This window comes from Helianthus annuus, chromosome 17 (genome assembly GCF_002127325.2).
Source record: "Helianthus annuus cultivar XRQ/B chromosome 17, HanXRQr2.0-SUNRISE, whole genome shotgun sequence".
NCBI lineage: Eukaryota > Viridiplantae > Streptophyta > Magnoliopsida > Asterales > Asteraceae > Helianthus > Helianthus annuus.
This window is the reverse complement of record NC_035449.2, coordinates 59,999,727-60,026,863: the sequence shown is the minus strand read 5'-3', so window position 1 is coordinate 60,026,863 and position 27,137 is coordinate 59,999,727. Positions and strand designations below refer to the sequence as shown.

The 27,137-nt window shown below is 36.6% G+C and overlaps 3 protein-coding genes and 1 pseudogene across 4 annotated transcripts; all 4 read right to left on the bottom strand.

Moving 5' to 3' along the window:
- Positions 1 to 2,743: 2,743 nt before the first annotated feature.
- LOC110922619 lies at positions 2,744 to 4,168 on the bottom strand (annotated as a pseudogene).
- Positions 4,169 to 6,454: 2,286 nt separating this feature from the next.
- LOC110926356 (probable transmembrane ascorbate ferrireductase 4) lies at positions 6,455 to 19,100 on the bottom strand. The gene is made up of 4 exons (XM_022170107.2): positions 16,799 to 19,100; positions 16,657 to 16,708; positions 16,339 to 16,535; positions 6,455 to 6,982 (listed from the first exon to the last, which is right to left on the bottom strand). Exons 1-4 carry the CDS (start codon positions 16,955 to 16,957, stop codon positions 6,653 to 6,655), a joined length of 738 nt encoding a protein of 245 aa, XP_022025799.1. The 5' UTR covers positions 16,958 to 19,100; the 3' UTR covers positions 6,455 to 6,652.
- On the bottom strand, positions 8,610 to 16,327 carry LOC110926357. Of its 2 annotated transcripts, XM_035987118.1 has the most exons (6): positions 15,828 to 16,327; positions 15,188 to 15,739; positions 13,969 to 15,025; positions 10,116 to 10,496; positions 9,680 to 9,929; positions 8,610 to 9,593 (listed from the first exon to the last, which is right to left on the bottom strand). In XM_035987118.1, exons 1-6 carry the CDS (start codon positions 15,900 to 15,902, stop codon positions 8,843 to 8,845), a joined length of 3,066 nt encoding a protein of 1,021 aa, XP_035843011.1. In that variant the 5' UTR covers positions 15,903 to 16,327; the 3' UTR covers positions 8,610 to 8,842. The 2 variants fall into 2 exon arrangements, with proteins under 2 accessions (XP_035843011.1, XP_022025798.2); XM_022170106.2 differs by lacking the exons at positions 8,610 to 9,593; positions 9,680 to 9,929; positions 10,116 to 10,496 and adding exons at positions 12,160 to 13,374; positions 13,463 to 13,903.
- Positions 19,101 to 20,256: 1,156 nt separating the features above from the next.
- LOC110926354 (protein decapping 5) lies at positions 20,257 to 25,128 on the bottom strand. Its single transcript, XM_022170104.2, has 8 exons — positions 24,747 to 25,128; positions 23,102 to 23,202; positions 22,766 to 22,837; positions 21,860 to 22,639; positions 21,223 to 21,294; positions 20,936 to 21,121; positions 20,737 to 20,847; positions 20,257 to 20,655 (listed from the first exon to the last, which is right to left on the bottom strand). Exons 1-8 carry the CDS (start codon positions 24,892 to 24,894, stop codon positions 20,479 to 20,481), a joined length of 1,647 nt encoding a protein of 548 aa, XP_022025796.1. The 5' UTR covers positions 24,895 to 25,128; the 3' UTR covers positions 20,257 to 20,478.
- Between the last annotated feature and the right edge of the window lie 2,009 nt (positions 25,129 to 27,137).

Genomic DNA, 27,137 nt, shown 5'->3' with positions numbered 1-27,137 from the left:
ACCATTTGAAGTGGTTAACCAAGGCTGCCTTTTGAAGATCAGAACAAAAAATTATACCTGCAACCGTTTTTTTTTTTTGTGTTTTGCAGAGTAGAGAATCGGGATGAAGCGAGATGGAACGAGCCGAGCTCTGATACCAAATGATAGGAATAAGACCCTTGAATCACTGGTTCAAAACAAACGGTAAAATAAAAGATAGTTCTACGGCTCGTTTGGATACAGATTCACCACCAAACGAAACGGTAGGGCTGCGACGTCTAACCGAAGATACAGATACACCACTACAGTTAGAGAATCGTGTCTAAGTTCACCACCCAACGCGCCACGGTTGAGCTAGCATAGACGAATTAATTAACCCACAAACATGATATAATTAACACAAGAAAAAAATCATTCTAAAACTCACTAACTTCTTTCATTAAGATAATACAAGAAAAGAAAGAAATAAAAATAATTGAGAAAAGGAAAATAAGGTATTGGAAAACATGGGGGAATACATGCATGGATGAAATCAACCCATTTGAACGTGAATGGTAGTCCGGTTTGACTCGCTTGAATTATGTTAATGTTGACCCGTTGGTTCAACCCGACTCATATGACTAATGTAACCTGACTGTACCAACGTCTTGCGATTCCGGGTCGTACTTGCTATCACCTAGTGGTAGTCTTCTCCGACATATTTAATCTAAATTCTGACCAAAGTGTCCAGCCTTGTTACGATATTTTTTATATGTTCACCACCCACATGAGCGTAAACTTGTACCAGAACTAAAATTGGTTAGATACTTCTCTAGTTCGGCTGTGAACTTAACTAAATCACATGGTCCGCTTGGAATCCTGGATCGAGTGAACATGTAGTCAGAGTGTTATTTGAATTGAATTCTCTTGTCCCTAGCTGTGCGCATTCTTGATCAATACATATCCAGGTTTATAATGCTAGTTTAATAAGAGATGCCTAAAATAATACAGGAGGCCAAATATGTTGACTTCGCCTTAATATACCTTCAAAATAAAGTCAGTTTTACGTTGTTTTGTTTTATTAATCTTTTCTTGATTTGGTTTGTCATTATGAATGTTTTTTGATTTCCTATATTGTTTACTGAATGTTCGGCTCGTTTACATTGGCAGGAGATGCCTGGGTGTTGTCGGTGGCAGTGGTTGTGAGCCAGGAAGCTGATGGTGACATGTTTTCTTTTAAAATCTATCAAGTGAAATGACTTCACAAGTAAATGTCTTAAAAGACAATGTTTGACTGCTTCAAATTGAAGTATAAAACATGTTTCGGTGAACTTTTGTTTTTCTGAAAAGATGTTGTCCATGCTTTGTTTATGAAACTTTTTTTTTAAAAAAAAAATTGTTTTACAAGTTACCACTAAACAATAAGAATTTCTTTTTTAATTTTAAATCTACCCATCCGGACCACTAGAAGTAAAGCTTAATCCAAATCCACTCATTACCTATATTCTTAAAAACAAAGGTCGGTGGTTTTTCCACCGACCTAAACACACCCCTAAACTTTGAAAAGTAATCACTTTCACCCCTTAATATTCTGCCTTATTTGCTCATCAGTGTTATTTCCTTTTTGACCGCTTATATTTTGTAACACATTTTCTTTTTGGCCCCTTCTGTGTGACATTTTCCATTTTGACACCTCTATTTTGTTAACTAAATTTTATAACATCTTAAAAGGCAAAGTCCGTGGATTTTTATCTTTTAAGTTCTTAACTTTTACATAAATACACATTTAGTCTCTAAACATTTATCTCCTTTCAATTTTCATATATTAGAATTCTAACTCCAATACTTTTACTTTCTAACCCCTTATACTTTTAATTCTTTCACTTCACACTTTCAAACTAAGTAAGTTACACATTCACTTTTAACTTTTGGTAATTGACAACTTTGATCCGCCAACTTTTTCTACTTAATAACTTGACGTCTCATTTTATTTGAATTGCTTTTACGACTTTATACCATAGCGCCACACATTATTATACTATTTTTTATCTATGTATAAACATGTTAATTACTAGATTACTTTTACGACTTTACACGATTGTCTAAAATATTGTTACAACTTTACACCACAAGGATCGAGCCATACCTTATATATACATAATGACGTTAATGTCACGAAAGTACCGTGTGTAACAAAGTCAAAAACGTGTAATGTCACGTGCGGGCATCACACGTTATTGTCATCATTGTACATTGTAACCACAATGCTTATATAGGTTACACTGAGTTTGATCGGATACATCAAACACGTGTTTTATATATATGGTCAACGCATCACATAATGTGTCGTCCGCTATAAACAACTAAGGTGCCGCCAATGTAATGTGTTGCGTATCGCAGTTTTAACGTACCTGTCATCTTAAATTCACGTTTTAACATAAACTTTTTTTCTCAAGTGAGTCTGTTAAAAAATAATATGTTTTATACTTATTGTATGTACGTTCGTAAACTGGATTCGAAAGCGAGTTGGGTCAAATATGATACATTTTCATTCGACGGCGACGTAATTTTATTCAGTAAAGAGTCAGGTAAAATATAAAGTATAAATACGAGTTACTTTAACTTTTGACGCCGCAACGCGCGGCGGGTCAAAATCCTAGTTACTACATATATTTAAAGTCCAAATCAGCATAACTTTACACACATTACTACATATATTTAAAGTCCAAATCAGCATAACTTTACACACATTGGTCAAGATTGCATGGATAGAGACATAGTTGTATGCTACAAAATTATAACGACCATTATAGTGATGACGACGACGACGACTGATCAAAATTTGGTATGTAATTCGTCGTTACACACACTTGTAATGTACAGAACTACAGAAGCATAAAAACATTCATCTTACAAAATATACACAAGCACTCCCATGCCTACCGAGTGGTAATCTAATCTTAACACTTCTTATGACGAGCAACCTTTGACCATGAAGATGGCTTAAACCCGCCAGCCAGCAACTTAGACGTCACTGCATTTATTCTTCTTCTTTTTGCCTCAAGTTCCAATCTTTTTGAATTTAAACAAGCCGAATCCGAGAAGATTGACATAGATTTTATCAATGCTCGTTTCTCATCCCGGTTTTTACTAAACTTGACACATTTAGCAGCCGCCGTATCTTCTTCTGACGCTTCGTATCCCAAGTCCCATCTTCCTTGCAGCCACCTCTTCTTCAGCAACTCTTTTCTTTTGACTCTGTTGATTACATAATAAATATTAAAACATGGGAATTGTTAGACTAAAAGTTTGATAAAGAAAAAAAGTTGTACGTACTCTAAGTTTCGGACGGAGAGACTTGTTTATCGAGTAATCATCGAAATGTCTAGCATCAGAAGATACTCTTTGAAGGCGCACCAGTAACGGCTCTGCTTCTTTTTTCTTCTTTAAATCCTCTTCTTCATGTTCAAGCCGATAGAAAGGATCAGCTAGCTTGCTTCTTTCTGTTAAACACGAATTTCATTAACATTTGACCGTATGAATTGGTCAACTCTTTATCGTGTATCTAATTATACTTACGTTCATCGACAGGGAGTACCATAGTTTCTGCATCTTCGGTATCGAACTCTTCAACTTTCTTTTGAGCTCCACTAATGACAAGATACTCGCAGTTCTTTGGGTCGGTTTGAATTACGATTTCGTGTTGACAGCATGCAGATTTCATAGTGAAAGCAGGAATATAATGATGAATTACGAACTAATGAGTGAACAAATCATATCATTCATAAGTTTTTAAACATAGAAATTTACCTTTGTAGAATAATAATTTCCTACTCAGCATTAAACCGTACACCCTTTGCAATCATAGACACCAGATATTGTAAGGCATTAATTTCGAACCTGGTAAATAATACCGAAACGCTATTGATTTAGAATTCGAAAAAAAGATGCTTGGTAAAAATATTACCTTATGATTAAAATACCCTGATCTATTTTTCTTGCTCTTTCTCTCAAGGCCATGAAACTTGTTCAGACCACCCTGTAAAAGTAAAAGTAAAAAAAATATGTGAGCTACACATTAACTGTAAGTGTTTATCACCACACATTACTCGTGGGTGTTAATCGATGATTAAGTATTCAAAAAGGATACCTTTTTGGGGTCCCATTCTGGGGGATAGTAGTAGAAGTTGTCTGCCCTAGCAGCTGCAAGTCATGACTGCAGAAAAAGAAGATATAGTCATTGTTTCACCCTTAAAGATAATGGTAGCTAATGCATATCACTCAAATGTTGGGTTTATACAATTAATAGCAAAATGGGGAGACAAATTTCGAGTGATTATGTAATATGTATATATTATTAGTTTAAGCATCAGTAGCTAATGCATATAATTCAAATTTGTACACTGAATTCACATATCATAATTCAATAAGCTAACTCTTGATTCAACTATAAAGCTATGATTTGTAGTTTGGACGGCAAGAGTAAATTCAGTAATACGAGATACCAAATTACCAACACAAAATCCAGAATCTAAAGTGCTGAACCATAATGTTCTAAAAACCGCTTTGGCTCGAATGGCATTAGATGTGATCGTGTGAAGTGAACTACATTCCATTCCTGAACACCAACACTCACTCTACAAACCAAAAATCAATTTCTTCGGCTCGACTGTTTTGCATTCCTTCTAGGTTTTAGCCATCACCATGGTTTTAAAAAAACTATTGCGGCGTTGTGCGCCTCAAAAGCACTGTCAGGGGTTTTTTATATTTGTTTATTACTTTTTGTCAATTTCAAGCAATTTATGTCTTTTTTATGATGATGAATTTAGTTAGTATTATTAAGTTTATAACATATATCATTTTTAATATAATTGTTTTTTTTAATTCTGCCTCGGGCTTACGCCTCGTGAGGCGAAGGGAAAACGCCTCGAAACTCATTTCCGTTTTTTTAAACCTTGGCTATCACTAACGAGTAACTTACTAACGTCTTTTAAGTTGAGCAACCAACATACAAATCATTTCTTCGGCATGGAAGCACTCAAAAACAAATGCGAAGACGGAAAAGCTAATACACTATAGCACCTTACGGCATATGTTGCTTCTACAACACCAAACCGCTTTACTCGATGTTAAAAGCAAATACATTCTTCAACCCAATTTACCATAAAATTTTTAACTTTTCTTTTCTTACAATCACGTACTGAAATTTAAACAGATCATAAATCCAGAATTCTCCAATAACAATAATTGACAAATTACAAAACCCTAATTGACTCAAAAGGGGCCATCTATTAGATGAGATGAAGAAGGTCACGATAATCAACTAACATGTATAGATAAACAATATCTTTTTTATAAAAAATTAGAGTACGTACCGTTTTCGATTCTGATTATCAATCTCCGATCGGCGGATGGATGATCTTGGGTCCTGTATATCGTGCAAAATAAGTTGTTATCTGGTAACCGGTTTCTGTTGATTGCCGAATGTTGATGCGCGTTTTTTTAAAACAAACTTTACAGGTGGTTGTTGTTGAATTGTAACCGACAATGGGAATGGGCTAAATCCCATTTTACTATGCGTTTAAAAGCCCAATCAATTTTGTTATTAAAAAAAGATAAAGAGTGAATTGTAAATGTTTTTTTTTTCTTTATAACATTTTTTCCGGCGGTTCTAAAATTAACGAATTTTGTACTTGATGTTTTCAAATACCATAAGTTATGTCCTTTAGCCCGAACCCAATTAGTTTTTTATCTAATCATGTTGAGGACAATTTTGTCATTTCACATTTTAAATAACCCTCTATCTCATAACTCTCTTTATTTCTTAATCTCCAATCTCTCAACTCTCTCTCTTTCTCTCATACATATGCATCCAGATTTATATACACTAACTACTAGCATACACATACATAATACATTATGTATACATGTTGACTCACTAAGACTATATGGTATATACACACATCGTATTCATGTCAAAAACAACAAAAGTTCAAAGAAAACAAAAAATAAATGACCTACCAATCACAAACTGGAGTCTGGAATGAACTGGAGTGATAAATTATGCACGAACAATGAAGATAGAAGTCTGGAACAAAATTGGTAGATGAAGATGGAAGTTTGGACTGAACGATGGAGTGAAATATGGAGTGATGGAAGTTTGGAATAAGTCACAAACGATGGAGTTTTAAAGCAGGTTTTGAGTTTTGATCGATGGAGATAGAATATTGAAAGTCGCTACTCGCTAGGTTAAAACTATGGAGTAAACATTGAGATTGGCCGATAAAAAGTAAAAATCTGAACCCAAAAACTAACCTGGGTCGGGGTGTTTCGTACTGCATTACATCCGACACCAATAATACCAGTATAAACGGCCGTTATTTACCGGTTTTTAAAACATTGGTGATATCCCTATATAGGTGACGTCAAATCGTGCTATAGACCTATAAATGATCTTTAAAATTTACAGGAGTATCTGATTTCAAATCTAAGAAAATGTTAACTACTTTTGTACCGTTGCCGGGCCATATGAAAAGGCCACTTTGTACAAGTTTATTAAACTAATTCAGTACTTTGGTCCAAAGTATTGATATTGATAAGATTATCAATAACAAAGTAGAAAACCACTTTCACTCACAACACCTAAATATGTACACGAGTTCTCAATTTAAAAACATATAGGAAATGAATTCGACTACGAAGTCAAGCACTTGCTATCTGAGTATGCGACCTTTGTTGTGGGAATACTTTGGTAACGCTTGGGTGAGACCGCGGTTAAGATCACCAGACCACAAAGCATGGCCAACCATAGCCCTAACCCGTTAACAATCATTGCCTCGTTACATCGCTTCAAAACTACTCCTTTTGTTTGCAAGAAAGTCAACTTCTCGAGAAGCCCGGTTTCAGCTGTTATTACTGCTAATCCATATGTGTAAAGACCAAGGAATACATGCCAAGGCAAAACACGCATTCTGCTCATCCGCACCTCGCCTCTATGCCAAAAGCTTAGAAAACCCATCAACCACTACATCAAACAATAACAAAAGGATTAATACGTATACGTATACATATACATGTCATGTATGTGTGTGTGTGTATGTATGTATATAAATGAAAATCAAAAAATTTATTTTCCAAGTATTTAAATAAATAATTAACATTACATGTATGATTGCTTTATACGTAATAGAAGCAATAATGGAGGTTTGATGATTAGTGGAGAGGGGACCATATAAGCAATTGTTTGACACAAACATCTTTAATTATTTTATTTATGGTTACTTTCTTCCAAAAAAGCCCTCACAGATTTTATATTTTGTTTATTTGTAGCTGTCTAGTCAATTTAATATGATAAAATACAATTTAAAAAACACTTCTATCAGCTTTTTGTAAAAACGTTATAAATTTGTAAGAAAATCAAACATATTTAAAACAGAAGAAAAAAACATATTAATAGTCTCAAAACTAATGTTATCAACACTTGTTCACGCATTCCCTTTGTATAGTATCAAAAGATTTTAGCGTACTTTCAACAAACTTTATATATTTTTACTTGACAATTATTACTACTATTTATGGAGCTTCCATAGCCATTTTTTGTTCACGCATTCCCTTGTATAGTATCAATAATGGAGCTTCCATAGCCATTTTTTGTTTTTTATATATTTTTACTTGATAATTATTACTACTATTTATGCATATTCATAAATTTCTGTTAATAGCAAAACATATTCATAAAATTATTAACGAGTTGAATCTTACTAAATCGAAGTATAAATTGTTACCTTTATATACAAGTATCATATGTATGAGCAATCATCATTTAAAAAAATTAAAAACGAGCTAATGACTTTGCTATAAGAAAAACTAAAAAAAAGTTGAAATAACGAGCTAATGCCTTTGCTAGAAAAAAACTAAAAAATGGCTTAAATCGTTAAACCATCAAAACCAAACCGCTGCCTCACTATTCCAATAAAACCGCCGGCCCAGCCAACCCAACTGGTTCTGTGTTGTTTCCCAAAACCGTAGTTATCGGTTCGTCCCAAAATTTTCATCAAAACCAACCGAACCAGAAACTCAAACCCAGTTAAACACTACATAGAAAAATGAACATTTCAAAGAGAGGTAAATTGATAAGGGCCAATCTATCCGGACACCCACTGCGCCTAAATCCACACTTTTGCAAACCTAGACGCCTCGTATAGACCTATACGAGGCGTCCATGCACTGAATTCGATGGGTGTACAGGGGGTGTCAGGCACGTTGTTTAAGGAACCCTATACGCGGGGTCTTGGTCTATACGAGGCGTCTCCGTTTGGAAGTTTTTTTTGGCTGAAATGAGGGGTGTTTTGGTGGGTTTTGGGTTGGTTTTTTGGATGGTTTTTGAAGATTTGTTTTTTTGATGAAATTTTTTTAGGTTTTAAAAAAAGTTTTTTTTTCTTTTTTACACTATAAAAAGTTGTTGTTTTTTAAAAATTAACTATTTGCCTTTAAAAATCGTTTTTTTTTTATTTTTAAAAAAGTTTTGTTTTTTTTTTGTTTTTTACAATATAAAAAGTTTAAAAAAATTTTTTGTTTCAGCGTCGATTAAATCAACTATTTTAAAAATCGGCTCTTTAAATATATTATATTGTTTTTAACATTTTACTTTTTTAAATATTATTCTTTCGATTAAAATTTTATTTCTTTCAAATATTGTTTCCGTATTATATTCAGGGGTTATATTGTTTCCGTATTATCTAAATTTAAGAGAACAATCATTGAGTAACCGAATAACTGAAAACAAACATAAATATGACATATATAAGATAACTGTTTACATCCATAACAAAAATATAGAAGATAAGTTTGTACATCCACAATAACAATAAAAACAACAACAGGTCTATGCATCAAAATCCGAATCTGAATCCTGATGCTGCTGCTGCGGCTGGTGCTGCTGCTGCGGCTGCTGCTGCTGATGTGGTGCTCGAACCGGTGGAAGCGGTATCGGGGGTAATCCCTCTCTCTCTCGTCTATCCTGCTCCGCCCGTACCAACCAACCTACCAAATCGTCGAGCCTGTCAAGCCTGGCTCGTACATCCGGATGTAGTGCAGCTCCTGGGGCACCACCTCGAATAGCGTGACGTGGAAACTGAGGTGCCCCGGCAGGTGGCGGTGGCTGTGGCCCCGCTGCACCGTCTAGATCCTCCGGAGGGTCCTCCACGGGCACTACATCAGCAGGATCTGCAGGAGGATGAACGTCCTCGAAATGCTCTGGTAGGTCCTCCTCTCTCCATACGCCCCCCTCGCGGTTTTTAAACCGCGGGCCAACCGGGAACCTCTTGATAACCCTCATCCCCCATAGCGACGGCATACCCATCCGCGTCGGCATGATGGCCGGCGTCCGTAGATGTGGGTCCTGATGTGGTACGAGGCCAAATGAACGGGCAATGACGGTCACGTACGCCCCGCCATACAAAAATCCGCGCTCCTGCCGGTGATGGCCGGAGGCGAAGTACTGGGCTAGACCGTGTGCTAGCGCGCACGGCCTCCTATACAACAAACAATATAGGAAAAAAAGATCTGTGGTCGTACACCACTCACGGCTGTAGCCGCGCGCTGATATAGAAGTGGCGAGCAAATGGTGCAGATACCTGCAGATAGTGTTAGCGAAATACAAAAACAGAGATTAATAAACAGTGCATATAATCACAATAATTGCAATAATAAACGTACATACCTGTATAGTGGGTCGCTAACAAACGACACCCTCCCCTTCGACTTGTCATGCTCCCAATGATCCGCCCCCGCAATCACCTGCCAAAACCCAACAAGAGTGGGTTTTTCAACCACCACTAGCCCCGCTGTGTAGATCTCAGTCTCGATCTCCTCCTGCATGTATAAACCAGAGCGCACCGCAAACTCTGCTAGCGTCATCGAACGCTGAACGCCAGCAAGCCTGAAAGAAACCTCAGGCGGAGGGGGAGCACCTGGGTACGGAATCATAAATAAAACAATATAATAATAAATAATAAATAATAAATAATAATAATAATATTAATAACAATAACAATAATTAATAATAATAATAATAATAATAATATAAAGAAATAAATAAATAAATAAATAAATAAATAATATTAATAAATAAATAAATAAATATCAATAACATTCACCTGGGTACGGAATCGGCACTGGCTCCCCAGGAGGGTGAAATGTGAATGACGAAATGAACTCGACCAGCAGCTCCCTGTAGGTCGGCGTGTGCGCCAAATCAAAAAGACGATGCCACGGGGAATCGATAGGTATAAACCGACGCACTCTCGGCGTCTCAGCAATCTCCTCCATCGCATCCCAGTCGATCGATGCATGCGATCCAACGTGCATCCTCCTAAGCTTCTGGCAATGACGGGCGGCGTCAGTGCCGTCGGGAAACTCTAGATAGGGATGCCCCTGCAACGTATCCACAGGCGGTCGCTGTCTCCGTCGTGGACCCTGCTGAACCGGCTCTATGTGCATGTCATCGCCCGGCATCAGATCGTCCTCCATAATAAATACTGTATACGTATACAATAATAATAATATTAATAAATAATAAATAATAAATAATAAATAATAAATAATAATATTAATAACAATAACAATAATTAATAATTAATAATAATAAATAATAAATAATAAATAATAATATTAATAACAATAACAATAATTAATAATAATAAATAATAAATAATAAATAATAATATTAATAACAATAACAATAATTAATAATAATAATAATATAAATAAATAAATAATAAATAATAAATAATAATATTAATAACAATAACAATAATTAATAATAATAATAATAAATAAATAAATAAATAAATAAATAATAATAATATTAATAATAATGTTTTTAATAATAATAATTAATAAATAATAATAATAATAATAATATTTAATAATATAATTAATAAATAATAATAATATTTAATAATAATTAATAAATAATAATAATAATATAATTAATAAAAAAAAAAAAAAAAAAAAAACAGACCCTCGTATAGCCCTCGTATAGGGCTATACTCAGCGTCCTGTTCCACAAGTTCTTCATCATCATCAACATCAAACCCCCAAAACCCAACCAAATTCAACTTTTAGGGCAAACCTACGGTCTAAAGGCATAAACGAGACAAAAATACTTAACTACGGGATGAAATACGTACCGGTGATGCTTCGATTCTTCAAAAATACGGTTGAAATACGTACGAGGCGTATAGATCCGAATGCACCGTATATGTGTGTGTTTTTGTTTGTGTGTGTGATCTGTGTCGTCTAGGCCCCCCCCCTGTGTTATACGAAGCCTAGACGCCTCGTATAGAGCTATACGAGGCGTCTATGCTTTTTGCTAAATGACATTTTTGCCCCTGTTTTACCCTTAGTATAGCCTTTTATCAGGGGCAAAATGGTAATTAACCATTCCAAAAAGATATTTCTGGAATGGTTAATTACCATTTTGCCCCTGAAAAAAGGCTATACTAAGGGGTAAACAGGGGCATAATGGTAATTTAATAATACATTTTATTAATTAAAAAAAGAAATGGCAAAAAGTAACCGCCTCAACTGTACTCCTCGTACAGGTCTGTACGAGTCGTACAATTTTGAAATTACCTTTTAGCCCCTGCTAAGTGGCTATACTGGGGGCATATCAGGGGTAAAATAGTAATTAACTAAAATGATTTTCAAAATTCAAATTCAAAATTCAAATTTAAACCGCTCAAAGAGACGCCCCGTACAGGTCTGTACGAAGCGTCTACTTTCAAAAAATTCAAATTTTGAATTTCAGATATTCAAAAATTGAATTTTCAAAATCCCGCTCAACTGTACTCCTCGTACAGGTCTGTACGAGGCGTCTGGTTGGTGTAAAATTACCTTTGAGCCCCTGGAATAAGCCTCTATTGGGGGCCTATCAGGGGCTAAATGGTCTTTTGTGCAATATGATACGAGGAGTCTAGTTCTATACGAAGCGTATAGTTTTTTTTTTGTAGAAAAATTTAAAAAAATACTATTAATTCCAAAAAAATATTATTCATTACAAAAAAATACTATTAATTACAAAGTTACACTATTAATTCCAAAAAAAATACTATTAATTACAAAAAAAATACTAATAATTATAAAAAAATACTAATAATTACAAAAAAATTCTATTAATTACAAAAAAAATACTAATAATTACAAAAAAATTCTATTAATTCCAAAAAAATACTATTAATTACAAAAATCATTCTTCCGTGTAACTATCTATGTAATTAAGACTGGGGTTTGATCTTGGTCGAGGATTCATTATCGATGTATACCATTCTAGACGTGGCAAGTACATATCTTCCCATTGTTCTGTGTGGGGTCTTCGGTGGGTCAACCATAGCCCGTGTGCTGGTGGCATAGGATAATCCCCTTCCAGCTTAACATGTATGAAGTGGTTCTCGTTAACATGTGTAAGCGTTATGAATAATGGTTGTTGATTAGCCGGAGGACTTAGTATTGGGAAGTAAGTGGAACTCGCACCCATGGTTGTCGTTAACAGGTGCACCCCGATACCGTACGTTTGTGCAATAAGAAGTCCTGCAAAGGGGAAGTCCATCCAGTGATTCTCCCCACAACCGGCCACTGAATCCCAAATTAGGCCCTGACGATGCGTGTAAAAATAACCTGCAGCCCATGCTTCAAATATTGGGAACCAGATCGATTCGTTCTGATCCATTTCTTGGACAAGGTCCCTTCTAATACGCCCCCATGAACTCTGATCCATCCCTAAGCCCACAGCCACAGACCGAAACCCACAATGACCGTCCGGCATCACATCTCGTATGCACGAGACGTACGGATGGAACACTGGCGGAATGTCAGACTTAAACCGTTCGATGATTCCCACGTACTCGTCCCCAATGATTAAAGGAAAACCGTGATCATCTCGTGTCTCTTTCTTCTTAGAACTCTTTGAACGGCTTAGGGTCGCTTTGGGTTTTTGGGACCTTATAACCGACTGTTGTGAGGCTTGAGACGGAACGTACGAGCTGTGGCGAGGTTTATCGTACTTACTTTGTCGTGAACCTTCAAAGCACGTGTTTGCATCACCGAAGGAGCTTCTCCTCAATTCTTCATCTATACGAGAGGCCTCGTCCAACCTTTCTTGTACCTGCTTTGTTGTTGGTCGGCCACGAGTATTTTGTTGGACAACCGGTGGTTTCTTGGTAGATTTCGTTGGAGTCAACACCGCTTTAATCTTTGAAAGCAGGCTTTTTTGCTGAGCTGGAGGGTGCGACTGTAATTGTTGTCTAACAACATCTAGCTCTTCGACCACGTCAAGGGAGTCGTCTATCAATTTACAACTTTGGAAGTTAAGTTTCCGCCAGAAGACGTCTATGTCTTCGAGTTGAATCGGATGCTCTGCACGGTTAAAAACAATATTGTTTAGGTAAAATGAAGGAAAGGAAATATATCACACAAGTGTTGTACGACGTTCAATAATTATTACCTTCACGCATGTACTTTTCTATCCTACAAGCACAGGGCAACCCACAGCTGTGCCACATTTGGCAACCACATGATGAATTAAAGCGCTCCAAGACATCTAGCCTCCTAATTGCCTCTCCATGCAACAAGTCAAGGGCTTTGTGGGATACTTTTCCAAGTAGGTGTTGAAACATCGGGTGTTTGTGGTGTTTCATTGTTTTTTCGATGCTTTCTCGAAAAGTCTTCCTTATTTCACCGAACTGTGTCTCAACTATATCCCGGACACAACCAACTATACGGTCCAGCGAGCTCCTATCTTCGACGTATCTCTTTAAGTTGGCATGTTGGCTCTCAACTCTGTTTGTAGTACGATTACCAAAGTTGCGCCTCTTATCAGTCCACGCAAAGACAAACATCTCCTTGTAGTCTTTTAGCCAGTTATCGTACACGTATTTGAAGACTCCTAAAAAGTAAAAATAATTTAATAAAATTTGCATAGGTGAGTCGTATGTTATTAGAAAAACTTACTAGAACGTTTGCACTCCACAAGTCGCTTTCGCATGTTGCGCAAGTGGTAGTCGTAGATGGGTATGGATGGAGACTCAATCAATGAACCCCAGAATGACAAAAATGTCTTCCAGTCGTCGTCTGTGAAGGCACCCTTGCAGTGCTTCATAACATTCTGTTGTATGTGCCACCTGCAAAGAAGCCTGGAGGCGTCTGGAAATACTTTAGCACACGCGCCCATAAGGGCTAGGTCTCTATCCGTTAAAATCACACGTGGCTCCATACATTCATCCAACATTGCCTTAACCCTCTCAAGCACCCACACAAAGTTATCACCCCGTTCTTTACTAACAACGGCATGCGCGATAATAAACGATTTGTTGGTAGGCGTCATACCAACAATCTGGATAAAGGGCATATTGTATATGTTTGTCTTGTACGTTGCATCGATCATCATGACGTGGGGGAATGCACGCCACAAGACTCTCGAGTCCCGATGAAGAAAGAAGATCTCTGTTACGATCTCTGTTCCGGGTTCTTCCCGGATCTCGTAAATAAAGTCGTTCTTCATCAGCACATTTTCTAGTGACTGCATGGGAGTCAATCCTTGTCTTTGTTCGGCTCTAATCTTCGCTACAACGTTTTGAACGTCTTTCTGAACATGAAACCTGTCGGGGTCCTGCTTCCTTATCGTTTGAAATATTTTGCGCGGCTCCATGTTTTGAGCTGTCAGCTGCTCGATCAGTTTCATTTCGCTTGGAGTAAACCTTCGCACAAACGCGTGGGCCGACAGGTCCTCACAAAGTTCGTGGTTATGTTCAATTGTTCCGTCTTTTATCTCCCAGGTTTCATACGGGTGGTTTCGGACAGCCAGCAGGTAAAACGGGCAACCGGTTTTTTTGCTTCCAGCTTTTCTAAGTGTTGCTGTACTCTGGTGCTCACCACCACGATCACATTCAAGCCATACCCTCCCGGTTCTTCCCCCGATTTTCTTTGATCGACGGGTGACAATAACGAAACCATCCGCATTTGCTATTTCTTGTATCCGTTTCTTTAGTTCATCTAAGGAGTTGAAAACCTGTAACATCGACAATAATAATAATAATAATAATAATAATAATAATAATAATAATAATAATAATAATAATAATAATAATATAATAATAATAATAATATAATAAAAATAATAATAATAAAATTAATAATAATAAAATATTAATAATAAAATAGTAATTTATACCGTCTTTTTTAAGTACAGACTGTCCAGAATGGGAGGTGCTTCACTACCATATCTACCATATCCACCATAACCACCATATCCTCCAACGTCCGAATTGTTTTGATGAACATAAGGAGTGCCCGGGGAAATGAATTGCTGATGATCACCGTCTCCTCCGTATCCACCGTATCCCCCGTATCCACCGTATCCACCATATCCACCGTCCCCTCCGTATCCACCGTCTCCTCCGTATCCACCGTCTCCTCCGTATCCACGGTCTCCTCCGTATCCACCGTCTCCTCCGTATCCACCGTCTCCTCCGTATCCACGGTCTCCTCCGTATCCACGGTCTCCTCCGTATCCACCGTCTCCTCCGTATCCACCGTGTCCTCCGTATCCACCGTCTCCTCCGTATCCACCGTCTCCTCCGTATCCACTAGCAGGGTATGAGTCATCTACAGGGGCTGTTTCATCAACAGGAGGATGCTTGTTCAAATCTAGAAACGGGCTGTTTTGTTTTCCTTGTATACTAGACACAACCTCCTCTTGCTCATTAGAATCGGGAATGCCAGACTCCTCCAAAATAGACAACCGTATCATCATTAGTAAATAATAAACGAAAACAACAAGTAATTATAACATTTACGCTAATAACTGTTACCGGAACGCTTTCGTGCCCCCAGTTTTCGCTAGAATATTGCCCGAAGATATAGTTGCCGTTCCAATATGATGACATTTCAACACTCCGGGATGATAATAACGCAAACACAAATAAAAAAACAAACAGAATGTGAGTGGTTTTTTGTTGAAACCTCGGATGTGGACCAAGAACGCACTGTAGGTTGCATTTTATGGGAGCTAAAGACGCCTCGTATAGGTCTTTACTCCCCGTATGCCTTTAAGTCATGTCAGACATAGTCCCTTCATAGTCAAATCGGTCAGTCCAAGACGCCTCGTATAGGTCTATACGAGGCGTCTAAGGGCCTTCGTATTGGCCCCTCGTACAGGCCTAGACTCCCCGTATAAGTTGACTGATGTGACGTTGTACGAGGTGCAGAAGTTGGTCGGGAAAAGCAACCCTATACGCTTCGTATAGCCCTATACGAAGCGTATAGAAGGGTGTGGATTTAGGGAACAAGGTGTCTGAATATGTACACCCATTGATAAAATACCTGAGCCCCAAAAAGAGAAACACAAAGAAGACCCATCCAAGAATGCAAGCTATAGAAATTAGCCACAACCCCTTGTGTCCCTTGAAACTTTGTCCAAATTCCAAATATGCCACTGGCCAATGCCACCCCTTGCAGCCACAAATGCACCCATTTCTTCTTCTTTCTTGAACCAGGCAACCATCTATGCACCAATATTGCTGCATAAAATCCCCCCCAAAACTCTTGAGACATTTTTCCTTCTAACTAGACACTTGTAATATATATATATATATATATATATATATATATATATATATATATAGCTTGTACCATACCTACCTTCTCCACTTATGAGAATGAAACCAATTACCATTAACAAAGGATGCAAAACCTGTTGTTGATCAAAACATAATTAATTCATAACTGTTTAAACCCGATTTCGAAACAATTATAATAAAAAGAATTAAGGGAATTTGGTTACTGAGTAAATGAGGTCTTGCTGGGAGAGTGTTTGAGGGAGGAAGCTGGTGGTGAAGTAGAGAGCCCAAGTGAGAACTAGTATGGCGACTAGAGAAGCAGATAGTCTGGCTAGCAACAAGAGAGAGAAGGTGGTGGTGGTGGGTTCACCATTAGCAGCCATGGATAATAATGTACCACCGACACCAATGAGCTTGTCCTTGTGGCTTGTGAAAGTGATGAAAGCTGAGGGGGTGTAAAAGTATTGAATCCAAGGGACCTATTAAAGTAATATATTATATTATAGTAACTATAATTATTGCATTTTAATAGTTTGATTAAATTAAAACTAAGTATTCCGGTTGTATTATGTTAAGTGGGTGTCCATTAGTAAGTTGTTTTTTCCTCACAAGTATAACATTATTGGTTTTTTTTTATCCGAATCTCAAACTTTTTGGTTGTAAGACACACGCTTTAACTATCAGAATGTTCTCTTAAAGACGTATATAGTAAAATTAATAAGTTTAAACTACATCAATTATAATCGTTATAAGTTATAAGTCAATTATATTTAGAAATAAGGGAAAAAAAGAATTGTAAACTAAATATTACTATATTAGTTGATTACTGTGATTTTATTTTATTGTGATAAAATCAGTATGTGCTAAAATAGTAAGGGATATGCATGTAAACGAAGTGAATGTTCAATGAATTATTAGACAAGAAGTTTGTTTATTTAACAGATGAAAGACCATGACAAAGAAACTTTGTTCGTCTGGTTAAATGAACAAACATGTACACATGTCTCGTTCATTTGTGTGTTAAATACTCAATTAAATTTATCTATTAGTTATTTATATTGGTTGGCCTATCATGCACTAACCCATCAAACCAATCAAAAAAAGTAGGACCAAGGCTTGAGCAATCGACTAATAAATGAACAAAAACATGTTCATTTTCTTTGTTTAAGTTCGTTCATTTATGTACGTTGTGAATATTAACAAACGAACATGAACACATTTATTTATTTTCTGGATGAATAAACTAGACACAATATTCCATTTAACTGCTCATGTTCTATTCACCTGTTCTGTTAAATTAATGGAACTAACACGAACGAGATTCGTTCATGTTCGTTAGGATATTTATAAGTAAGGAACGATGGCTAAAATAATCCTTCAACCCTACTTTTAAATTTTTTATATAAATGTATACCATTTTCTTAAAATTATCAATGATATCACCAAGTCAGATTTATTTATATTGTTGACGTAGAACTTGTGCTAATTAAACTTCATGTTCTCTCGGTAAACTATCAAAGTTAGACATAAACCTCTTACAAATTAATATATTTGGCGAGGTTGAGGTTTTAATTTGACAATGATGAATATAGCAAATATATTATCTGGTTATTGTAAAAAGAAAACACATTTGACAGTAAAAATATATGGGAAAAAAAGTCCTTTATATATGGTTAAGAATTATATGATCCCAAAAATTATATAATATATTTACTGATGTTGTCATGTGACAAGTCAAAATAGATTCTTTCAGATAAAAAATATTGTTTAACTAATAAAATAATAATATGAAGTTTTGTTTTTAGATAAGAAATTTATGACACACACTTCACGATGGCAACTTTTCTCGCGGCCCAGATTCTTCCTTGTCTTCTATATAAATAACTTGCAGAAAATAAATGGCAGAAAGGTCAAACCTGGTTTTACGGAAAATAATATTAAAATGGAGAGAAATGAGAGTTTAATAAAAATGTACTGGTTTTGGTTCAAAGGGTTTTAGACTAAAACATACTTTCACAAAAGCGTAGTCGTTCTAACTATAACTGGCTTTTGTTGAAATTAGGGGTTGTTTGTTTACCTCTTGATGAGGCTCTTAATGGTTCACACATCTTACTGGTTCAGCACTTAATGGTTCAGACTGTTTGTTTCACAAGCAGATGTCTGAATGGTTCAGACATTTGTCTCTGAATGGTTAAGATTTATACAGAGTCTGAATGGTTAAGACCTCTAATCTGAATTGGTCAGACATTTGCCTCTGAACGGTTAAGCATTATACAGGCTCTTAATGGTTCAGACCTCTTACTGGTTCAGCACATAATCATTCAGATATTGCCAAACAGCCCCTTAACCTTTAGACTGGACACCAAATAGAAACACCTGAGCAACCTTGTAAGATTATGGAAATTTGCCTCCAACCACCCACCCATGACAATAACATCATTGGCATAAAATAAATGAGTGAGGGTCAGCCCATTGTGTGGAGCATGAATTCTGTGGAATAATCCCATCGAACAGCCAAAATGAAAAAAAAAGGAGATGATGGGTCACCTTGTCTAACGCCTCTTTAGACTTCAAACTCTAAAGTTGGAGATCCGTTGACCAAAATCGATGAGCGGGCTGATATCAACGATCCCCTAATCCATATTTGCCATAACTGAGGGAAGCCTACTTGTTCTAAAGAGGAGTCTAAAAAGTTCTACTTAATGGTGTTATATGGTTAAATAAAGTCAGTTTTCACCAACATTGGTTTCCTACAAAAAAAAACCACCTCATTCACCACCAATGGCCTATCGAGGATAATTCAATTCTCCCCTCAATGATAGCCGACTGGACTTCACCGACAACTAAATTTATTACCTTTATTGTCTATTGGCAAGGATCTCTGATATCACTTTCGCTATATGAGGTTAATTGGTGGTAATCCAAAAGAACTATGGGATCGGGTACTTTAGGTACCAATGTGATAAAGCTCGAGTTGCTCCCCTGGTTAATTTTCCCATGGGCGAAGAAGTAATCCATAACATGTTTAAAATCATTCTCCACTATTTCCCAAAAATGCCTGATATAACCAAAAGAGAAACTGTCCGGTCCAGGAGCTTTTTCACCCCACTCACAAACCGCCTTTTTTTTTATCTCTTCTTTGGAGAATGCTTTCACCAGAGCAGCCGCCTCTACCAATAATGTATTGAAGCATCTTGTCTTGTCAAGCAGCCTAAATGCATGCACCTCATCCACACCCTTCTTCACCACATTCTCCAAACCCGCTCTGGACAACCATGAGTTATAAAAACCTAAGCAGAAGTTTACCAAAATTCACGGCAGAGGTGGATGATAAAACTGGACAATGATCAGAATGAGTCCTAGGAAGGGCCATTACCGATGTTGCCGTCCATCTGTAGGTGAAGGAAGAGCACACAAGTATTATTCAGTCAATTTTACAATCTGGACCCATCGTCGGTCGGACATATACATGAACCAACGACCACCCATTGAGCATGCTTCAAAGTCAGCTTCCCTGATAAACTCTTTGAAAACTCTCGCAGCCACGCTACAGAAATCCGAGTTTAATCTATCTTCAGGATATCTAACAGCGTTAAAGTCACAAAGGAAGACCCAAGTTAAAGTTTTTAAGCATTTTCATATAAAAAAAAAAAAGAAAGCAGATAATATTAACACTAGAAAACAACATATTAAGTATCTTCAAATCATAAACTTTTTTAAACCTCAAGTCTACAAATACTCGTGAGTAACTAAGTAACAAAACCATACCACAAGAAAGCTGGGAACAAACAAACATTCATATTATATAATCTCTTCTAAAAAAAGAAAAAAAAAAAAAAAAAAAACCCACCATATCCCTCCTATTCGGTATGGCACTTAAAACATCTGTAAAAACACCAACACTCTAATAATCATTGGTTGCATTTTGATTTGGATTTGGATTTCTCCCGCCACGGCCCCTCCCTACGTAACCATATCCTCCTCCTCTTCCATAATAACCGCCACCTCGTGACCGCCCTCCACGGTAGGGCCCACGCCCACCCCTTCCACCACCTCTGTACCTTGAAAATTCTCCAAATGTCTGCAACAGAGAATCATAACACATCAGCGTACCTAAAAACAAAACATACCCCCGAAGACAAAAATATTAAGTATATCTCACCTCTGTATCTAGCTTCATCTGCTCAGAAAATCTAGTACGCCCATAATTTGATTGACGGTCAGATGTGTTGCTAGATAATGTATCAAAAAAGTCGTCCTTACTGTAAACAGGCTGTAGATTGTTGCAGGGTGTATTTTAGTAGATGATTTTTATAGAATGTAATTATTTATGATCATGAAAACGGTCAAATGGGTCACACCTTAACATCAACTTTAGGTAAGTTGGGTACATTTTCCTCTTCATATTCATCCTCATCAGTCGCATTTTCACCTTTTTCCTTTAAATTATTTTTTCCCAATGTACCCCATACTTCATCCTTGTTGAATTTCTCATTCATTGCGTTAAAATCAAACTCCTCAGTAAATTTCATCACTGGTCGTGACCCCTGAATAGGTTTACGTATACAAATTTAATACATACAATTAGGTCATATCACAGTAAAAATGATAGATAAGATATATTAGATTTTGAAAAGAAAAAAATTACCCCAGATCCTCTGCCTCTTTCACGCCCTCTGTAATTGTAATTTGAGCGGTTCTGGTAAGCAGCACCATTGGGCTACAAAACAACAATAAAAATAACACATCAGAGACGATATAATATTTTTAAGAGTAAAATGGCATTTTCGTCAGTTTGGGCAATTTTGCGACTTTCAATTAAAGATTTGTTTTTCCGCATCTGGATCCAAAATGTTTGAAAATTTGCCATTTTCATCTGGCCCGTTAACTCCATCCATTTTTCTTGTTAATTCATGGGTATTTTCCGTCTTTTTGTTAACTTAAAGGACAATTTGGTCTTATTCACTTTAAGTACGAGCATTTAAAATACCCGTACTAAATAAAAGTTAAGTCTCCTTCCTTTAAGTTAACAAAAAAGAAAAAAAAAATACCCCCGACTTAACAGAGAAAAATGGATGGAGTTAACGAGCCGGACGAAAATGGCAAAATTTCAAACCTTTTGGATACAGATGCGGAAAACAAACCTTTGGACGAAAGTCGCAAAACTAGCCAAACCACAGTGACGAAAATGACATTTTACTCTATTAAGCAAGTAAATCAATCCATTTGTTGTTCTACGGTTCTACCTATGCATATATTAATGAAATGCAAAGAGCTATGAGTACCTTTTGAGCAATTTGTGCTTGAGGTGGTAGCGGCAATATCGGCGGCTGAGCTTCTGTTGCCACCGGAACAGGCACAGAAGGTGGTGACGAAGATGCCGGTGACACTTGAACCACGTCTACATCACCACCTGGCGGCAAAGAATGCAGCAGCTGGGCTGAAACAACACCACCTGGCGGCAAAGAATGCAGCAGCTGACCTGGAGTTACAAGCGATGGTGTGGGCGGTTCAGTAGTGACCACCGGTGCACCACCACCGCCAACAGATGATATCGACTGGGACGTGTAAGGAAACCTTGCACCAGAAAGCACATTAGAACTGATTGGGGGTATTCCAGCATTGACATCAGTGGTAGTAACAGCAGTAGGCAAAGAAGGCAGTGTGGGTCCTAGTAAAGAGTTAGATGTTAAAGAAGCTGAGCTGGCAGTGTGGGTCCCAGGATACTGCTGCATAGGTTGCTGTAATGAAGGCGGCATTCCTAACCCTTGTGGCGGTCGAGGCAGTGATTGTTGAAGTGTGTTCGGTGGAGGGGCATAGTATCCTGGCCAGTACATGGGCATTGCAAGCCCACTAGTGTTTGAATTTGCATTTGGAGGTGGTGATGGGCCCGGGCCCCATGGCCCAACAATATCACTACCGGGTTGATATAAAGGCAGCCCGCCTTGAAAAGTTGACCCGGGTTGACCCAGATGTGGGTTATAGGTACTAGGAGTCGACAAAGAGTCACTGACAACAGGAGGTAAGTTTGAAGATGATGTAGGCGGTGGCCGAGGATAATGAGACTGCATTGAAATAAAGCGTTCAGATTATTACAAAATATAAGTTGTATATATATATATATATGTGTGTGTGTGTGTGTGTGTGTGTGTGTGTGTCTGTGTATATATCACTGCTTTTATCCTATGTACCTGTATTATGGCAGGATCACTGTTTATGGGTTGTGTGGGTTGAACAGGCTGAGATGATTTCACCTGAAGATCCTGCAAAACAAGAAAGTAATTGTAACATTTTTGTTGACTGGAAATCAAATATACAACAAGATGTGCAAGCCACAATAAAATGAAATTAACTGCCAAAGGATTCAATCAAAATTCAGAAAGTATCTTGTAAGTATTTAATTCAAGAAATAGAAAGCTTTTAAAAAAAAAAAAGCAGAATCCCATGCAATGGTCATGATATACGACCTCCAATATACAAACGAGCACGCGCATGAATGAAAAACAAACATCTTCAGATTTAAGTACCTTGATATCGCTTCCACGAAATAATATGTACTCATAAACCTTGTCGCTAGGCATGACTTGTGGGCCATCCTTTTTTCTCCCTTCAGTTCCGAATGACCTTACTGCAGAGTTTCGGTAATAAGTTATAAATCAACAAAACGAGTTCAGAAAGAATTTATAAAAATAAGAGAAGAAAGTTATTTAACGGTAGCACAAGTAACAAGCACATGTCAATGGGGATAAGATCATAAGATAGTTACTTTCGTAAGTTTGGTGTCACTGCTTTACATGAATTTTGATCTTGATGCTTAATTGTCTTGCAACAAACCTTATCATGTGTATTTTGTCTTTTTTTTTTGTGGCCAAACAATAAAGATTATGTAAACGTCAAGGCTTTAAAGTTCTGAGAATCTGAATATATGATATGATATCATTTTTGTACAATTACTATTCTAGTCAAAAGATTGGGAAATTCTGTTCAAGCTGAGATAAGTTAAATTGACGAGGCACGTGTTTAGAAAAGTTGATTGATTTATGTTTAGAGTTTAAAATGGTTAATTCAGTGACTAGTTGATACACAGTGGTAGAGGATGATTAGCTCATATGTGGCTAATTAAAAAGCCTTAATTGATCACATCGGTGAGGAATTCTTAGCACGTAGGTGGTGAGCCAGTGGCTTAAGCAGTCCTAAAACAGAATTCTTTTTAAAAAACCTGTGGCCGTTCAATGCACATCATAGTTATCTAATGACTAATAATCCCCATCAATCACTAATCTTAATAGACTAAGTCCTACATATCAAAAGCCCTATCGTTAACTACTCCATAGTCCATATCTCACTGCAGTATATACTGCCTTTCCACAATTACAGCTACACTTGATATCCTCGATTTACTTATAGCATGACCTAATGCCCTTAGATTCCCAGCAAATCCCAACCTAACAAAATCGCACGAACACATTGCCTGGTATTCACCAAAACAATATCAAACTTGTAAAACATACTACGTGGCACATCCGCCTCACTGTATACATCTTTCATAAACTCAAGACAAAGACTTTGAGTAATCCTTTAAATTTGTGCCACATGCCATCAAATGTTTTCAAACTCACTCACACATCTTTTATCACAATCACATATAAAAACTGCAAACAATTCTAAAAAAAAACTTATACATCCCTTATAAATAGTCAGAGAACAAGCCTACAACTACAGTAGCAGTTACAAAAAAAAAAAAAAAAAAAACATATCTCAGTGGCTAAAAGTAGAACTTAATATGTGATGTTACCAAATACAGGTAAACATAAACATGTAGTTAACTGAAATCTTACAAAATCCACTCAAATTTCATAAAAATACCAATACTTTAATAAAAAAAAAATATCCATAAAAACACTTAACTGTGACACAATACAGAACTTTACCCAAAGTTAATAACATCTTTAAACTATACTTCTACAATAACCTATTTTGCTAACTATCACATACTCATAAAAACAAAAAATGACTACAACTTGTGTAAAGATTCTTATTCGAACAACTACTTTCATAACTTAAACATGCTTTACACCAATCTACAGTTAAAGTATCTAATATACGCATACAGAAAGAAATAAACAACAGATCGTAACCACCAAAAACATTTGAAAAAACAAATTTAACTACCGTTGGTCAATCCAATTGACGATTCCTCCGTGTTGATGTTATACAGAACGCCTTCATATCTAATTTCACTCTTGGAAGTCAAGCTAATTAAGCTTCCAATGTAGGAATCGACGGATGAATTTGAAGATCTAGAACCTTCAGTCGCCATAGTAGGTTGATACTCCACTACTTAGGAGAGAGAGAGAGAGAGAGAGAGAGAGAGATTGTGTGACGATTTGATTGAAGGTGTGGTGTTATGTTTGAGTGAGGTGTGATGATTAATTAGGGTTTGTATGATGAGTTCGACGGGTTGGTTGGGTAATAATAATAAAGTCTGTTTGTTTGGGGATCTTTGTGCGTTCGATAGAATTCGTAACCCTATCTCATGTTACCATCGACATTTGGGATAGTTACAAATTACAAATTCATTTTCATTTTCATTCGTGTAGCATGACCCTTCTTTGTATCATTGTATTGAGATTCGTGCATTATTTTAAATCTAGGTAATATTTTCGTGTAGCAGTATAATCCGAAACCCGAAGGATTTAGGACGGGTAAACATGATACCCAATGAGTATCGGATTGGAAAAAAAATTATTTTGTGGGTACGGGACGAATATAAGATTAGATTGGAGTGTCAATCGTGTCGGGTTGATGGGTTGACGGGTTGACGGGTTGGTGGGTTAAAATGTTCAACCCAAACCGACCCATATTATTATTCGGGTCAAAGATTTCACCCCTAACCCGACCCATATAAATTTTGGGTCAACCCAAACCCAACCCGTTTAAGCCATATTTTTAAATGAGTCATAAAGTTGATGATTTATAAGTGAGCTGTTGAGTTTTAAGCAGGTTATCGATAACATATCTAATAATAAGTATGAGTGTAACAAATAAATAATATAATGTGTCAAAACTAACATTATTATAACGGATCATGTAAAATAGAAATGGAAAAAAATAAAAAAAAATAAAAGATTTTTTTTCTAAAAAACGGGTAATGGGTCAACCCGTTTTTATACTGGTCAACCCGAACACAACTCGTTTTTTATAAGGGTCAACCTGAACCCGACCCGTTTTTTAAACGAGTCATGTTAGTCGACCCAAACATGTTTTTTTCGTGTCAGGTTCAGGACGAGATGGTGGGTCGTGTCAATAATTGTCGCCCCTAATTAGGTGATACATGGTCCAATTACCTGAAAAATTAAAAACTTTTATTTTTATTTCCCCATAAAAATATCAAAATTGGTAATCACACACGACAAGAGTAAATTAATGGTTTCACATTTAGCCTCAAATGCTTCCGCGTTAATCTATGAGCAAAATGTTACACTTAAATTCTAGCATATCACAAAACTTCGAGCCTTTGATGGTGTAAGTAGTATGAGACTTTAGTGAACTAATCACTTAAGGTTGTGCTTCTAAATTGTTATGGACTCCTTTAAGAAAGAGAAGTGTATCAACATCTGAGATCAATTATTTGGACTTTGTTTCAAATTTGATGCAAGACATTCTAAACATTGTACCATTATATCTCTCTTAAATGCAAGAGTACTAAATATCCTGCTAATTTGCACTTAACTACATACATATTGTGTGCTGTAAATCACTAAAGGTGCTAGCAAAATGATTTTTAGTAGATGAAACAATAGATGGTTTGGGTAATTTAGTAGATGGAGAAAGACATGATAAATAAAGTGAGAATGAAAAGTCAAGGGTTTTTAAATAGTTTGGGTAAGGTAAATTGACAATTTTGTCCCTCATGTGAGAGACACATGGGTGCATTTAATTGGGTTGATGGATGTTGATTAGAGAAAATGTAAGGATGTGTGCAAAATTGTTATTTAAAGGATATGTAATGCACAAATTAAAGACAAATGATATGGAATGAAATTTTGTATATAAATAAAGGACAATCTATGTAATTTACTCAAAAATAATTCACGTTTTTTTCCGCAAGTTTCTTCTTCATTTTTGCCCGACCCTATCACAACCCACAAGTGCCGACAACCAAAACAAATGTTGGAAAAGAGTTTTTAATTTCAACAACTGTGAACATAAACATGTAACCAAACAAATGTTGAAAAAGAAATTGATTTCAACAACTATGAACATAAACCTGTAAACAATGAAATTGACCTGAAAAAATATAAACATACCACAAGTTCACAGGCCATAAGTGAAATTTATTTCAACAACAGAGGACAACAACGAAATTGATGAGAAAAAATCTAATTGGCTCATAATTAAATTCCTCATTGGCACTCAACCGGTTCAAAGCATCTTCTTTCAATCAAAATTAATTCCTCACTGGTGTTAAATAACAATCGCTGGAATTTGGTTTTATGCGGCGGCCGTCGTGAACCGGATTGCGTTGAAGGGGATTGCATAGTCTCCCATCGTCTTTCAATT

What these genes read in the sequence shown, in the direction of transcription:
- LOC110926357 (XM_022170106.2), bottom strand. Translation starts at nt 15,902, where the DNA reads ATGTCATCATATTGGAACGGCAACTATATCTTCGGGCAATATTCTAGC. An exon ending in GGGGGCACGAAAGCGTTCCG is followed by an intron (nt 15,740 to 15,827) that starts GTAACAGTTATT and finishes ATTTTGGAGGAG; the next exon opens with TCTGGCATTCCCGATTCTAA. An exon ending in AGAAAAGTACATGCGTGAAG is followed by an intron (nt 13,375 to 13,462) that starts GTAATAATTATT and finishes TTAACCGTGCAG; the next exon opens with AGCATCCGATTCAACTCGAA.
- LOC110926356 (XM_022170107.2), bottom strand. Translation starts at nt 16,957, where the DNA reads ATGGCTGCTAATGGTGAACCCACCACCACCACCTTCTCTCTCTTGTTG. An exon ending in AGCAAGACCTCATTTACTCA is followed by an intron (nt 16,709 to 16,798) that starts GTAACCAAATTC and finishes GATCAACAACAG; the next exon opens with GTTTTGCATCCTTTGTTAAT. An exon ending in TTTCTCTTTTTGGGGCTCAG is followed by an intron (nt 6,983 to 16,338) that starts GTATTTTATCAA and finishes TGTTTGATGTAG; the next exon opens with TGGTTGATGGGTTTTCTAAG.
- LOC110926354 (XM_022170104.2), bottom strand. Translation starts at nt 24,894, where the DNA reads ATGGCGACTGAAGGTTCTAGATCTTCAAATTCATCCGTCGATTCCTAC. An exon ending in GTCAATTGGATTGACCAACG is followed by an intron (nt 23,203 to 24,746) that starts GTAGTTAAATTT and finishes GAAACTCTGCAG; the next exon opens with TAAGGTCATTCGGAACTGAA. An exon ending in TTCGTGGAAGCGATATCAAG is followed by an intron (nt 22,838 to 23,101) that starts GTACTTAAATCT and finishes CTTGTTTTGCAG; the next exon opens with GATCTTCAGGTGAAATCATC.